The following is a 16,167-nucleotide window of genomic DNA, read 5'->3' as shown; positions in this document are numbered from 1 at the left end:
AGTGAGACAAAATTACTCAGTGAGCAAAATCGCATTTTGCTCACTGTTTCTAAGAAGCAAAGTACCCTTGTTCGAGCTGCTGAGGTGAAAAACATATTGCACAATTTTACTGAGCAATAAAATTGTGTAGATGACAAAACTTGTTATATTATTTTATTTTTGCTACAAGTTATTAGAAATCCGTATTTTCTGTCATTAAATTTAGTAAATCACATAAAATAGGAGTCGATTATCGTTCAAAAATGCTCCGAAATGTTTGACTTGGCAGAAAACCAAGCGTCTGAAACTCTGATCACATGTTGAAAATTAAAAAAAAAATAATTAAAAAGTTAGTTGGCGGGAATTGGTTATGTATTATGTTCTTTCGCTTTACGACAATTTCGTGGTGTAAATTGCCGTGAAAAATATAATTTCCGGACTTATTTAACGATTAAACCTAAATAATGACGTCGAGTGACGACGAAATGGCACTGTCGCCTAATACGTTCATCGAGCAGAGTGCCCAAAAAGTAGTTGAACAAATATTACCGCCGAAATCAAAGCACCTGTATCTTAACACCTATGAAAATTGTATGCGTTGGAGATCTGAAAATGTGTTTTATTTTTCTCGCAATCGAAGTAAAAGCAGAGTGTACAACAAGGGCATAAATGTCCATTTTTACCCTCGTCTACTATTTAATGGTTTTCGCTTCGCTCAGACCAAAAAATTGCCTCGGGTAAAAATGGGTCACTTTATGCCTTGTTGTACAATCTACTATTGTTGCCCACCATAATCCATACCAAATTTACCGTGGGGAACAAATAAAATGTGAGACTGTGAGACAAACAATAATAGCTCTTTCGCTGCTACTCCTACCGAAAGATACATAAGACTATCCTCAACTATCCTGTTCGGTCACTTCCCCCCACCTTTCATGCCAGATCCAGTTATATACTAGAATTACTAGATTCATGTTAGAGGGGTATTCAACTTTTGAGATTATTCAGAAATTAGGCATCTCTGTTAAAGCATTTTGATGGTCTGATGGCAAACATGCAGATAGACTTAACCGGACTATGAAATTGAACGATACTTAGACTTAAATATTTTCGAATTTACCTAATGTACTGTATCGTGCAATGTTACACAACGAAGGCCGCACAAATTTCTGACACGATTTTATTTGTAGAGCCATAGGAGCGTGTCACATATTTTTGCCGCCTTCGAAAAGTAACATAATAGCAGGTGACTGTACAACTGAGAAGCAGGGGCGTAGCTAGGCGTGGGCGAATGGGACCTTCGCCCACGGCCTCGCACTTAGGGGGGCCTCGCAAAGCCAACCTTTTTACTACCTTGGAAAAACATATTGAAAAGGCCCTCGCAGATGTGTTTTTCGCCCACGGCTAGATTGGTTCACGCTACGCCACAGTTGGGAAGTTTAGCAAAACGTTTACCTCATTTTTGAGCTCTTCCAAGTGCACCTCATCCAACTCTCGGGCTTGCTTATGGACCCTCACCAATTTGATGATCTTCGGCATGAAAGCCAACGGCATGGCCGGCAGCCCGTCCAACGCCAGACAGTCCAAATATAAATAAAACCTGGAGTAAATTTTAAGTGTTAAGTCAGAGAGAAAAGCATATGGAGCATACACTGGTAGAGGACAGCGGACAGCATAAGATACCCCTTTTTATTCACGCGAAGTGTACATTTCAGATCCGTATCCGATTTAGGCTACATGTGAAAGAGCATTGGGAGCATGCCTTAAGTGTAGACGGCACGTGATTAAGTTTCGTTTTAGGTTATAAGAATAGTATTAAAGATCATTCCATGTAAAGGGGCAAAAACTAGTCTGTCAAAGAACACATGTAACAGAACGTCTGTTTTGTAAAAGTGGAATATACTGCCTACACATTTAAACCTCTAAGATGTTCTTCATATCTAGCATAAAGTTTTCGCTGGAAAATGTCAATTAATCTCGTATTTCACTTTGGATACCTATAAGTCAACGTATCAACTTGAAAAGTAAGTCACCAACGTAGTTAATTATTTATATCAGTATTTACTTCTGAAAGTATTTTATGTGATTTTAGTAATAGATGACCAAACTTTTATTTAAATTCGATTCTGCTACATTTTGAACCCATAGGTAGATATAAACGTTACTCGATAGGAATGTCACTTCTGTTATTATTTATTTGTCATAATCTTTCACTACTGTCAAATCGTTGTTGCCCCCGCGATAACGACGTATGCTCATCACCAGTGGACCTGCTGTGTCTTCGTGATAAGGTTTACAAATTGTAACTTAACACGTTGGCTGTATTAAAACTCCATTCGTCTGGCCCTCTATCAATGTCCATAAAGATTTTTTTTTTTTTTTTTTTTATTGTTCAGAACACATACAGTCATACATAAAAATATAGATATAACTTACAAAAATATATAAAAACAGACCTGGAGGTTCATAATGTAAACATCAAAAGATACAAAAGCGTTTTGCGATGAGAAAATAAGTAAAACATAACTGATAACTACCTACTACTAACTACTATTAATTATAGTGATAATTTATTTTATCAACAGCAGTTTGGTTCTCGTATGTTCTTTTAAAGCTGCAAGAGAGTGCATAAATGGATCGATGTCACAGAAATACTCATTATAGTTTCTTGATACTCGTTTGAAAAAAGTATGTCTAGAATAATTAGTTCGTGCGAAACTTACATAAAACAAATTACGAGGACGTAAGGAGCGATGCGGTACATTAAACATAATATTTTGTAGCAAATTTGGGCAATTGATTTCATTTTTGAGGATTTTAAAGAAAAAAAGTGTGTCTAAAAAGAGTCTTCTATTACAAAGGGAAATCATATTGAAATGTTTGGCTGACTTGGCTGATGATTCCAGAGGCGTACCGGTCCTGTAACAAAGTGCTCTCAAGAAAACATTTTGTATTCTTTCTAGGCGATTAATATGGACATGGTATTGAGGACACCAGATCACAGACCCGAACTCAAGAATACTTCTGACGTAAGAATAAAATAGTATTTTAAGAGTGCAGGTGCGTCTAAAGGGTTTGCCCATCCGTAGTATCATACCTAGATTTTTATAGGCTCGGTTACAAATTTTGTCAATATGAATATTGAAATTAAGTTGTGAGTCCATGGTAATACCTAGGTCTCTAATAGAACTAACACGAGTTATATGCTTCCCAGCTATTGAATAGTTAAAATTGATTACTTTTTGTTTACGGGAATAAGTTATCACAAAACATTTATCTAAATTTAGGTACAGATAATTATTTGAACAATATTCATAAAAACTGTCAAGGTCTTGTTGTAGGCTATGACAATCAGCTTCAGAAGATATAGCTTTAAAAATCTTTGTATCATCAGCGTAAATAAGGTGTTCCGAGTTTCTGAAGCAGGTTGCCATGTCATTGACATATAATATGAAAAGAAGAGGGCCAAGGTGCGAACCTTGTGGCACCCCTGACGGTACCGGAAGAAAATGGGAAGTGTAACCCTTCAGCGCCACAGCCTGGCTCCGATTTCTTAGATAGGACTTAATCCATCTGAGGAGATCACCGTGAATACCGAGCTTCTCAAGCTTCATAATTAACTTGGAATGGTTAATTTTATCGAAACATTTAGAGAAATCGGTATACACGGCGTCCACCTGCCAGCCGGAAGAAATTTTATTTAGAATAAAGTCAGAAAAGTTGAGAAGGTTTGTGTCAACACTGCGACCGCGGCAAAAACCGTGCTGATGTTCTGATATGTGCTGATAAATCGTTGCAGTTATTTCATTTGTGACAATTTTTTCGAAAACCTTACCAAATATATTTAATTTGCTGATTGGTCTGTAATTAGTGACTAATTGAGAATCGCCACCCTTGTGGATTGGGGTTATTAAGGCCTTCTTCCATAACTCGGGAAAGGTTCCTGACGAAATAGATTTTTTGAAAATATTTGTTATGGGTATGGTTAATTCCTTCGCACATGTCTTAATGAAGAGGGGATGAATAAAATCAGCACCGCTACCTTTTTTAACGTTTACCCCACTCAAATGCTTATAGATCAAATCTTCTGTAATATGAATCGAACACATATCAATTAAGCTATCATTGGGGCAGTGCGACAACAGCGCCCCCTGCCCATCACTAGAGGCGGGTACAAACACAGAATTGAAATAATCATTAAAAAGATTGCTCATGGCTTCTCCATCACTAGCGGTTACCCCGTTAAATGACATTTGGTCGGGTATAATATTAACAGGAAATTTAGATTTAATAAATGACCAAAAGTAATTAGGTGATTTATATATTATGTCTTCGGCCAATGAGATATATTTGTTATAACATTCGGTTACTAATTTATACTCTCTTTTTCTTAAAAATACAAACTCTGCCCTATCTAGGGGGTTGTTATAGATTTTCCATCTTTTGTGAACCAATAATTTTTGTTTACGAACTTTAATTAAACCGCGTGAAAACCATGGAGGATAACTAGAGTTGTGACTTATGCTTTTATGAGGTATACATTTTAAAATCAGCGTATTTATAACAGAATACAAATAACCCACAGAATCGTTAGTATTTAAATTATCTAAACAAGACCAGTCGGTATCAGAAAGGGCTTTACGAATAGATTCATAATCCCCAGAATGAAAAATTGGTTTGACACCTAGATTTGGCCTCAGTTCGGGCAAATATGACGTAATTGATAAGGCTAATTCGATATGTAGGGCCCTGTGCTGGGGGTCTTCGGCGGTGAGTGGGGAAGGGCTCGCGGCAACAGAACAGTTACCATTAGACATTACAAGGTCAAGGATCCGCCCGTTCACATTAGTACAAGAGTTATATTGGCGTACACCTGTTAAGGCCATAAAATCGGACAAAAAAGCACTGTTCTGTTATCACTAGCTCCTAGTGTTAGGTAGTTTACATCGGAACTTGTGCCCCAAATAGCGTACGAAATATTATAGTCTCCGAGAAGAACAAAGATATCATCCGGGTTATTATGCATTAAAATAGAAGCGTTATCGAAAAAACTACTTAGTGACGAGTTATGATTATCATTGTGCGGGAAGTATACGCAAGCTATATGTATGTTGGGGTGGCGCGGTGCGCGGGTGGCGGGGGCCGGGGAAACGGTGATCCAGAGCTCCTCATGCCGTGGCAAGATATATAATAAATTACCACAAAATATAAAGGAAGAAAAGAAAGAACATTTATTTGTAAGAAAATTAAAAGAAACCCTTATAAACAAAAGCTACTACACTGTCGACGAATATTTAAATAAGGTAAACGGCCCCAAGTTCGTGTTAGTACGTTATTTCGTTAGTTTTGTTTCTGGCGCAAATAATAAGGAATTCAATTATTTTTTATTCTAATTATACATATGAAAAAAATCTGTATTATTTAATCTCTTCAATAAAGTAATAACCAATATTTTAGTAATTAAACTGAGAGTAATACGACGGTCGAAACTGTCAGAGGGCCGCGAACAGCTGTGTTGTATGCGTGCACTTTTTTTAGGCGTAAGGTGCGCGCTCTCACTTGTTAAGCTTATAGGAAAGAAAAGCTAAACCCATTCGAATAAAAGTTTTCGGGAGTGTTTCTGTGGGTTCCTTAGTAATTGATTTGATAAGAAAAAAGATTGAATATATGCATAGAAATAACTTAAAATTGCAATAAATCGACTCACGAAATAGCGGTCATTTTATTTTTCGTGTGTCTCCTATTTCGTGCCACTTTTTCTAGATACATTTTGAGTGCTTGTTTTAAAATATAACAACGAAGATAATTAAAAAAATAAATTAGTAAACAATTAATGTATTTCATGAAGTTTCGTATGAGCGAAATTCGGTATATGTTTTTTTCACTAGAATTCTCATAAAACGAGTTTGAATGTGACCCGAGTTAAAATTTTTAAGGTATATTCCACGTATATTCTCATATTAACTACTAGCACAATTTTATTTATTATTCAATTTATTTGATTTATTTTTGTGTATGTTTATATTTAACGTATAAGATAGTAAATTATTTTTTGTAAATAATTTTTATTTTTTAATTTATTTTAATTTTAATTTTTATTTAATTATTTAAATAGTTTGGCTCTTAATCACGTATTAAAGTACCCATATGGTTTACAAAGTCTTAATTCAACCATTAAAGACGACGAGTACAAAAAACTTTAGGCTAGCTCTCAAATTATTTTTTTTTATATTATTTTTATTTTGACCATACAATTATTCGTAAGTAGGTAAGACCGTTAAATATAAATGATTATCAGCAAATTATCACCAATTACTCTAAGAAAACTTTATGCCGAAACAGGGGACACGAATTCACGAACTTAGGAGCTGACCTAAATTTGTATCACGAAATGGGAGCCAAATAAGAGGTTCACGACAAAATTCATATAAAATAAAGTTTCAACTAAAACCCTACAGTTTATACATTAAATTATCAACAAAGAACTAATATAACTTATTCAAAAGCTTTCAAGGTAATGATATGCTTAGTAATATTTAAAAAAATATACAAACTATCAACTCACTCTCAAGAGCCTTAACCTGCCGAAACAGGGGCCCTTTACCTTAATAAGTTTTAAGATGTACCTATTCTAATAAGATTACAATTTTACCTTTTTATTTGTATTAGGTATAAGTTAGGTTAAGTAATAATGCTATGCCCTTGCAGGGCTCATGTTTGAAACAACTCATTTGTTATTTAATACCCATATGTACAACATGAACGCAAATAAAGAGCTTGAACTTCAACTTGAACTTGAGCATCACCGGTGGGATCACGTAATCTCTGTGTGGCCATGAGCTTCACCGGTAGGATCAGAAGCTCATTTTTCAGGGTAGTGGGCGTGGGAGTAATACTGTAGGTGTAGTATGGTCAGTGGCGGAGTTGCCCTAAAGCCTCCTCCACACTCGTGCGCGAATCGCGGCGCAAAGCCGCGAACGCGAGTGTGGAGTCCTGAACGCAGACCTGCGAAATCGACTCCACACTCGCGTTCGCGGCTTCGCCCGCGATTCATGCGCATAGTCTGGAGGGGGCTTAAGGCCCAGTAGGCCCGGGCCTAGGGCGGCAAGATATTTAGGGGCGGCAAATTGTGACAAAAAATTCGCTGAAATAACTCAAAATGTAGTCAATATATGATGGGTACTGAGAAAGGGGCGGCAAGGGGGGGGGCAAATCCGCCACTGAGTATGGTGGGCAGCCAACGTGTTAATAATATGGGCTGATACCTAAATCACTAGCACCTAGCAGCCTAGCACCTTCACTGTTGCCCATAGAACAAAATACCAGACCTCAAATTGTTTTCGATCTCATTCCGCAGGTCTATAGCGAACTTGACCCTCATCGCAAACGTCTCGGGGTCGTCAGCCTTAAACATCAGTCGGATTCGAGGAATACTGAAAAACAACCGTAGGTACCTACACATGTAGTGCATAATTGTTTTCCATCGTTAATAATTGTTTTCTCGGAAACTTTCGTATTTGTCATGCTACTTCAGTCAACCTCAGTGCTTTTTGTACCGAGACTGACTGAAATAGCGAGATACGTTCGTGGGTTTCCGTGAAAAAAAGATTGGTTAACAATTATGCACTACATATGTAGTTAGCTATGACAAATCAGTAGGCCAAGCACATGATTGGCGCGGCAGTCTCGCCGCGACATAGACTACCCGTCTTTTTCTAACTGTAATTGTTGTTAATTAAAGAGGGACGGGTAGGTGCCAATCATGTGCTAGCCCGGCAGTTCCAACTTTAATGTTATTACACGCGAATGCGATAAACAAGGTGGTCTCAATCCATACTAATATTATAAAGGCGAAAGTGTGTCTGTCTGTCTGTCTGTTACCTCTTCACGCTAAGCCGCTGAACCGATTTAGTTGAAATTTGGTATAGAGATAGAGTCCCGGGGAAAGACGATAGTTTTTATGTCGGAAATCATCCCTAAAGAGAGTGAAAAGGGGGGGGGGGGGATTGAGAGAGTTAATAAATTGCCTGATAATTGATGTAAGCATTAACTTCTCAAATTGAATGATTGCTATTACACTTTATCCAGGCGCTATGCTTTAGCTACTGTTACTGATTCCACGCAGACGAAGTCGCGGGCAAAAGCTAGTATATACATAACACGGCATGTAGGTAGGCCTTACTCTCCCTATATTTTAGACCTTCTGTAATGTATATTTTGTGCTAGGGCACAGGAGTGGCGCGACAGTATTTTGCCCGCGAGATAGACTAGGTAGGTACTCGTCTTTCCCTCACAATATTAATTAGAGAGGGGTAGGTAGTCTATATTACGGGCGAGATACAGATACCGTCGCGCCACTCATGTGCTAGGCCTACTGTATCGTCTCAAAAGCCTGTAGCAATAGCAATTCCATGAGATCTTAGACATTTCTTACTTATACTGCCCTAGGTATGTAATATACTATTTACAGCCTATATGCATGCTAGCTAGCTAGTCGGATAGTGCAAACATTTACTCGTATGTTCGTTTACTTCCGTCCAACGCCATAACATGCCATGTCGTCGTTTTTTCGTCGTAACTGAAAGCTGCAACGTTAGCCCACTGCAAAAAAATATAGGTATGACACATATAGACTGAACTGTGAATTATATTGTAACACTTTTAAAAGGAGTCTGAATAAGTACCTATAATAACTTGCATAAGTATTAAACATAGGACTTTCGCACTAATGAAGTTTCGGATAGAAACTAGTAGAGTATAAAAAAGGCGCCATTCATTTATAACGTAAGACGATTTAGGGGGGAGGGGGGTCGAACGTGTTTTTTTTTTCTTACTTGGGGGAAGGAGGCGGTTTTCATAGTTTTTACGTAAGTTCACAAAAATTCGAAAATTTTCAGTTCTATGAAATTATGTCGTTTAAAATAATACTTCCACACTTTATGCTATCAAACACGATGCCGAGTTAGCTTAGACGGGCCCCAGTTCCAACCTTTGCAGGAACAAATCGTCGGGTGACAAGCAAAAATTGAAATTAATTGAAAAGTCGCGAACTAACACCATTGAAATTATTGCACAATAAACCGTGTTACAAGTGTAATAAGTTCTGCATTGTTACTTTATTTTTTTGATAGTAAGTACCTACTTAGTGACTTTTGCTTGTCACCCGACGAAATAAACGTTACGTTTTTTTTTTAAATAGACACAAACCAAACTTACGGGTGAGCAGGTCGGCCTATTCTTATCTTACGTAAGTAGGGGGTGAGAGTGTCAAAACTGGCAAAAACCGTCTTACGTAATAAAAATAAATGAATGGCGTGAAAGTACCTACAAATCATTGAATCATCACGCGGTGATGGAATATTCGGAAAAAATAAATTTTACCAATTTCTTGTATAGTTCCCAAAAAAATCCCTGACTTCTTGGAAACCGTCCGCAACTTGCACAGCTGTATATCGTGTGTATATCAAATAGGAAGGTACAAACAGCAACACTAACGGCATAAGGTCCACCGAGGGACAGTTAACACTGTTAACAGCGTGGGCGAAGGTACTAACATCATACACATTGTTGAGCACGTGGATCATATCCCCTCCAGTCCTCGCCTTCCCCTCCATTTTGGGTATGAACGCGAGTCCCGGGCATGGATATTGTTCGCCCTCTATTTGTCCGAGACCAAGCCACTCCTCTGGAGTTCTAGAAAATGTCGTTAAGATAAAATTTTACTTACCAGTACCAACTATGTGTATTAGTGAGAATATAGGGTCAGAATAACGGAGGTACCTTTCATAATCGTTTCAAACTTACTAATGAGGTTGCCCCTGGTCGCGGGTTTGAATGAAACGAAGATGTGCTAAAATTACTAAGTATAAATAATGTTATTTTCTACGTGTTTTCGTAGCCAATAGCGTTCATCAAACCACCAACGGAGTGGCAGCTGACTTCAACAAAGCTTCATGATACAAGGTAATGTCTAACGCAATTTGTAGCTAGTCTACTAATGCGGGGTTTTACTTTGAGGATCCGATCTCAGCGATCTGTTGGATAGCAATGCCCAACTCGTCGTTATGGTATGTCCGCTGCAGAGATAACTTACCCCCCTCAGCTGACTGTAACACACAGCAACACTCTATTGACTATGAACCATATATCTTTGCAATAAGGTGGATTATCAGTTAACAGTCATGACGCATTGTTGATCGTTTGGCTGTTATAATAATGATGGGGCTGGCCGCGTAGCCAACATGCCAATCGCTTACGCTCCGTAGCGATCGAAACGCAACTGTCACTGTCGCACTAATACGGAAGAGTGATAGAGTTTCGTTTCGTTGTCGTAGCGATAGCGATTGTCACCTTGGCTAGGCCCGCTGGTGCCTCACCGGCAATCAAATTCAGTGTTATCGAATATTTCCAGAGGTAACTTCGGGAATGGACTGTGGAGACCGTAATGCTGTTGATCAGTGATCGGATACTCTGAGGGCGGCAGCATCCAAAACGTCTGGATACCTAGCTCTCGCAGCATTTTCTGAAAAACATCGTTCTTCCATTGACATCGATATCTAGGGATTGATTATCGATATCTGGCTTTACGGGCAATAATAATTAGTGTCCGACCGAAGGTTCGGTTTCGGTTTCGGCCAGTTTCGGCCAAAAAAGCATGTTTCGGCTGTAATTACGTTTTCGGCCAAAAAACGGCCGAACCTTTCGGCAGGGCCGAAACTTACGAAATGGTACTTCGGACAAAGACCAAAAGTTGGAGAATAATTAGGACAACAATATTAATACCTGCATATACTGATTCATGTACAGTAGGTACATGTAGGTACAGAAATTAATTGGTTTATTATAAAACACAATTCCACTAATGAGGGCGCCATTGGACGGTCGACGCAGTTTTAAGAGGCTGTCAACACCTATAACGCGCACACTGTCTAATTGTATCGGAGTGCATGAGATAGCACTGTCGCACGTAGCAGTTGTCCGAGTATCAGCTCGGCCCGAGTCGAACGATGTCTTTTTCGCTCTTATTCACTCACTTATTCAGTCATTTTCCTATCTACCTCTAATGGCAAATTTTAAGCGAGGCTAAAGGCTACGCTCAACTAGTGCCGCAAAGTTGATTTTCTCAATAGTAAATATTTTGCGAGGCTGAACAGCTGACTATTGATTAAAACGAAGGAAAAACCCTTAAAAGTGTCCCCAGTACAGTTTTTCATACGAAGCTCGACCTTAGCCTCACTTTTTACCTCAAATTAACATTGGTTTGTGTTCCACATGTCCTCTACTTCAGCTTAGCCTTTGGCCTCGCTGCGCCATGCTCGGTCTGTGGTCTCGCTTTTTAATACAATGGACAATGGTTGAAGTCTGTGCTCAACTACTTATCCTGAAGCCTGAAGCACGGCTTTGACTACGCATGAAAGTTCGCCTCACTGGGGCACTTCGGACTTTTAGGCCCAGGTGAAGATCGGTACCCGGCCTTGCGATATTGTTAACAAAAAATTTCGCGCACGCTGCGCTCGCGTTTTTGGTTGGTTTTTTGGTTGACCCTGTATCTACATGTTAGCTTGACTGGTGAATAAATAGAGTTAGACCAAGAAAATTCTTCAATGATTTTGATAGCATACGCAGTGCAACTAGTGCAAATGTTATGTATACGTCATAATTTCATAGAAGTTTTGACGTTTAAAATAACACTTGCACTGCGAGTGTTATCAAAACCGTTGCAGAATTATCTTGGTTTAACTCTAGTAATTTTCTTAAAAACTGCTTAAGTAACATGAATTTCAAGGACATTGGGTGTTGACAGCGCCATAATATGTGTGTAAAAGCGGTTTTATGACATTTTTTCAACGATTTTAACAAGTCTACCAAAGTTTCGGTTTCGGTTTCGGCCGAAACTAGAGTCAAAGCCGAACATTCGGTTTCGGTTTCGGCAAAAAAAAACATGTTTCGGTCGGACACTAATAATAATGAGGCATGACAGGGGCCAGTACAGCGGTGTGACACCGCGATTGGTTGATGAGTTCGCATCACGCGCGCTATTGGTCGCAAGGTCGCAACTAGTTGCGTTAGACTGCACGATTGGCTGGAATTCGTGAGTAACACCGCTGAACTAGTACCATTTTTAGTGCCCGTAAGGCCAGTCCATAGATATATACGTTAATGCGTTCTTCATTAAGCTAGGATCACAGAATAAGTAAAACCGGACAAGTGCGAGTCGGACTCTGACATTACTAGCTCTACTGAAGAAACAGGCTCACCTTTATATTAGCAGCCAAGAATTTTCTACGTAATCGTTCGATTTTGACCAATCGTGGCATTTCTTTCGGCAATACGATATTCAGAAACTGCAACTTCGGCACAAATGTTGAAAACGGGAATTGCTAAAATAAAGAAAAAAATAACATTATCACTACGTGCACACTATTATTTCTATGAGTGACCCGCCCCGGCTTCGCATGGGTTACACAAAAGCTGTACAAAATATAGGTACACCTAATTAATCAGCTTGGAATCGAAAGAAACGTGCGGAAACAGATTTAAAAAGAAATATAAAAACAAGGTTATTAACTTATTTATTACTTTCAAACGCTTTACGAACGGGCACTATGGTCTAACTAGCTAGACTAGCCGCTAGTACGTCCCTGCGCCTACAAGAAATATTATATTATAGCAATAATATTAATAAATAAATTGCTATGGTAGTTTTGTCAGGCACCACTAAATAAATAGCAATATCGTTACCGGATAAAGTAGTACCATAAAATCAACAGATGAGAAATTTTATTCAGGTACAAGTTACAGTCAGCACCAAATATAGGTGGTCAAACAAGTTTGTCAGTAGAAAAAGCCGCGAAATTCAATTTTTTTTAATTTGCCGCTCTTTTCTACTGACGGAAATGGCTTCACAGCTAGTATAGATATTAAGAGTGACAGTCAAAGAGGCCAAATATCTTGGTACCTACATAAAGCTGGTCAAGCAAATGTTGTCAGTAGAAAAAGGCGCGAAATTCAAATTTTGTATGGGACGATAACCCTTCGCGCCTACATTATTTAAATTTGCCGCCTTTTTCTACTGGGAAGATTTGCTCGACCATCTATAATTATGTTTACTTACAACACTCTCGTCTCCTTGGTAGGTGGTCCACCGTCCTGGAGGCAGCAGCAACCTCGGTTTTTGCGGTTTCGGCAGGGACACCAACATTGGCGCCAGAGCAGATGTTTTAGCCTGCCATCAACAGAAGTTAGGGTTTTGGACAAATTAATCTTTTGCTAAGTTTCTTATAGAGACATTTCATTGCGTGGTAATTAGCGACGTAGTATGGTTGCCGTTTTTTTTGGCATATAGAAATGAGCTTCTAACTAAAAGCTTGGTTAAAGTTGGTTCGATAAAAAATGAAATATTTTCAGATGTACAGTCAGCAACAGAAACTGCTAAGCGGGCGAGGTGTTCAAAATTACCTTGACGCGCTCTTATTCTCTTAACAATAAAGTCGCGTCAAGATCATTTGGAACACCTAGCCCGATAAGCAAATATTGCTGCTCACTGTTATCGTTACTTTGCATATCATAGGATCAAAGCAGTATAATATTAGTAGGTATATATATTATAAAATGATATACCTAGCCGTGGGATCTGACGAGCAAAATTTTAAACAGAAGCATACTTTCAGAGTAATTGAGATAAAAGGTATCTTCCGTCGCCAGTTTCGCGCGGGCTGCCATATTTTTTGTTTCCTTCTAATTTCCTGGCATTATGCCCCTCAAAGGAAAACTTACGTCACGAATGTTGCTCATGAAAGGGAACCAGCTAATACCTATACGAATAAAACAAAATATGTAGTGAAAAAACTGACCTGTAAAATTAATTTCATCCTTTTTTTGCCACAAATTCCCTTCTCATTCTCATCTTTTATTAAATCCGATACGAGTTCGGAATAATATCCCCGTTTGGGAATAGAATCCCTTGTTTGATTGTCGTATACGACATCTTGCTGGCGGATTTTCTTTCTACGGCTGTACATAATTATAAAGTATTCACTTCTACGTAATAGCACTTATACTAATATTATAGTTATTTCCAAAATAGAAAATAATCCATTATTTTTGAGTTTACCGACATTTTTGGAGGAACGTCTAAGGTTTTTTTTTCTAACGAACGTCGAACGAAACCAGCCAGTGTGTAATAAAAAAGCTATAACAGACGGGCGTACCGAATCGCAACTTTGGTCTAATCAAAATATCTGATTTCTAGCTTTCACTTATATCTACGTTCTTAACAAACGTACGGCGGACCGCCATCCATATGATCGGACAGACCTTGGTCAAAGAGAATAGATAGTTACATACTTAGAGGATATAACCAAACGGAGACGCCATGTCTGTGATTTTCGGTACAAAACAGTTAGCGGGGGAGGGGCACGTCAAATGTATGCGTAACGTCAAAATAGCCATGTCAGATAAACGTCAGTCCATACCATGTGCTTGACCATTGGCCGCCTATTTTCGACAGAGGGGAACGCCCGTTAATGGCTACTCCGTTTGGTTATATCCTCTAAGGTTACATATGTCTTTGCCTTGGTCTTAGAGGATATAACCAACGGAGACGCCATGTCTAAAATTTTCGGTACAAAATAGTCTGCCGTTTTTTGCGGGGGAGGGGCACATCAAATGTATAGGTACATCATGTCAGATAAACGTCAGTCCATACATATGGTTGACATGTGGTTGACCATTGGCCGCCTATTTTCGACAGAGGGGAACGCCTGTTAATGGCGGCTCCATTGTTAATTACTCCGAGGCCTTGGTGGACCGGACCAAAGAATATAATACTCACTAGGAGAAGAACGATAACTCCATACAAAAAAATGTCCCTTTCAAAAGTTCGTTTATACTACTAGCGCTCTGGTAGGATACCATTGTAATTAGAATTGACAACCCGTTTAGCCTAGCGGGTATTGGCAGTAATCCAGTTCAGGAAGCTAATGGTCCTGGGTTCGAATCCCAGAGAGGGAATTTCTTTTTGTATTTTTTTCTTTTTTGTTGGGATCAGGTTTTTAAGAGCCCATCAACGTGCACACTAGTGCCACTGCTGAATACATTAAACTAGTTTTTATGTTATTGGATTCGTCAATCTACCCGTCCAAAGTTAAAACGGCCGTTTTTGTTTTGAGCTCATAGATCGACGAATCCAGCAACATAAAATCTAGTTTGATGTATTCAAAAGGTACTTAAATACACAATACAGTCCGTAGCGGCCCCTTTTTTAAATACATGTCGTTAAATTTAAATAATCACGATTATTTAGCAGTGGCGCTAGTGTGCACGTTGTTGGGCTCTTAAATTAGCATTTCACAAATAAGTAAAAAAATACGTTAAAAGATAATGATTAGGTACTATATTCAGAAATTCGTGAAATATAAAAGGTAACAAATAGTTACGTATTATTAAGATATAAATATTTTCATAATACATATGAATACATACACTGATATGGCAAATGGTTACAAGTTGTTATTACATCTATCCGGTTATCGGACATTTTCTGCTTCACAGCTCCGCGCAGCGTTCTTGGTCACCGGGAAACTAGTTTGGATATGCGGCAGATACGTGCCCTTCTGAGCTTTTTCCAAGAAATCATATGACGGCCCAGGATTATATTATTATCTCACGCTCAAGCCATCTGCTGATTCACTTTCTAAAACAAAATAGTCAAAAAATTAAACAATATAATCTATCTTCCTAATTACTAACGTCGCAAATTCCTAGGGTTACCAGCAAGGCCTGTTCACTTCCTAAGAAAGTTATGTCCCCAAATAATTGCGCATGTGTGCGCCTTAATCTTCTATGTGTGCGTTGGCCTCCGGGAAAAAGTTGCGAGTAATAAAAATAAAAACATTTTTCTACAGCAACATTGCTCCCAACTCTGATTTAAATTATCACGAATTTTATACAATATTAATCATAAAACGGGACTTAAAACGCTTAAAACTTAATTACATGCGATTAAGTTTTATAATGAATATTTGCTTCCAACTGTCTTTATCAATGTTCATAAAATATATGGAGGGTAGGTACGTCTACCCACCATAATAAAAAATATATTTGTCAATGACTCTGTCCAACTGCTGTGGTTAAAGTTCATAACGAAAATTTTATTTATTAACTCTTTAAATAATACATACAACGTGT

The 16,167-nt window shown here is 38.5% G+C and overlaps 1 protein-coding gene across 1 annotated transcript in view; it reads right to left on the bottom strand.

The window, feature by feature from the left end:
- LOC134794767 (dynein axonemal heavy chain 1-like) overlaps nt 1–14,120 on the bottom strand; it is a 140,788-nt gene extending 126,668 nt beyond the window's left edge. The window contains exons 1-8 of the mRNA XM_063766550.1: nt 13,833–14,120; nt 13,094–13,204; nt 12,237–12,359; nt 10,356–10,501; nt 9,534–9,672; nt 8,495–8,580; nt 7,308–7,412; nt 1,435–1,579 (exon numbers count right to left, since the gene is read on the bottom strand). Of these exons, the coding sequence (XP_063622620.1) occupies nt 1,435–1,579; nt 7,308–7,412; nt 8,495–8,580; nt 9,534–9,672; nt 10,356–10,501; nt 12,237–12,359; nt 13,094–13,204; nt 13,833–14,000 (1,023 nt within the window). The 5' untranslated portion in view covers nt 14,001–14,120. The remainder of the gene's footprint in view (nt 1–1,434; nt 1,580–7,307; nt 7,413–8,494; nt 8,581–9,533; nt 9,673–10,355; nt 10,502–12,236; nt 12,360–13,093; nt 13,205–13,832) is intronic.
- Between the last annotated feature and the right edge of the window lie 2,047 nt (nt 14,121–16,167).

Source organism: Cydia splendana, chromosome 11 (assembly GCF_910591565.1).
Source record: "Cydia splendana chromosome 11, ilCydSple1.2, whole genome shotgun sequence".
Taxonomy (NCBI): Eukaryota; Metazoa; Arthropoda; class Insecta; order Lepidoptera; family Tortricidae; genus Cydia; species Cydia splendana.
The sequence above is the reverse complement of the archived record's forward strand: the minus strand, read 5'-3'. Positions and strand labels throughout refer to the sequence as shown.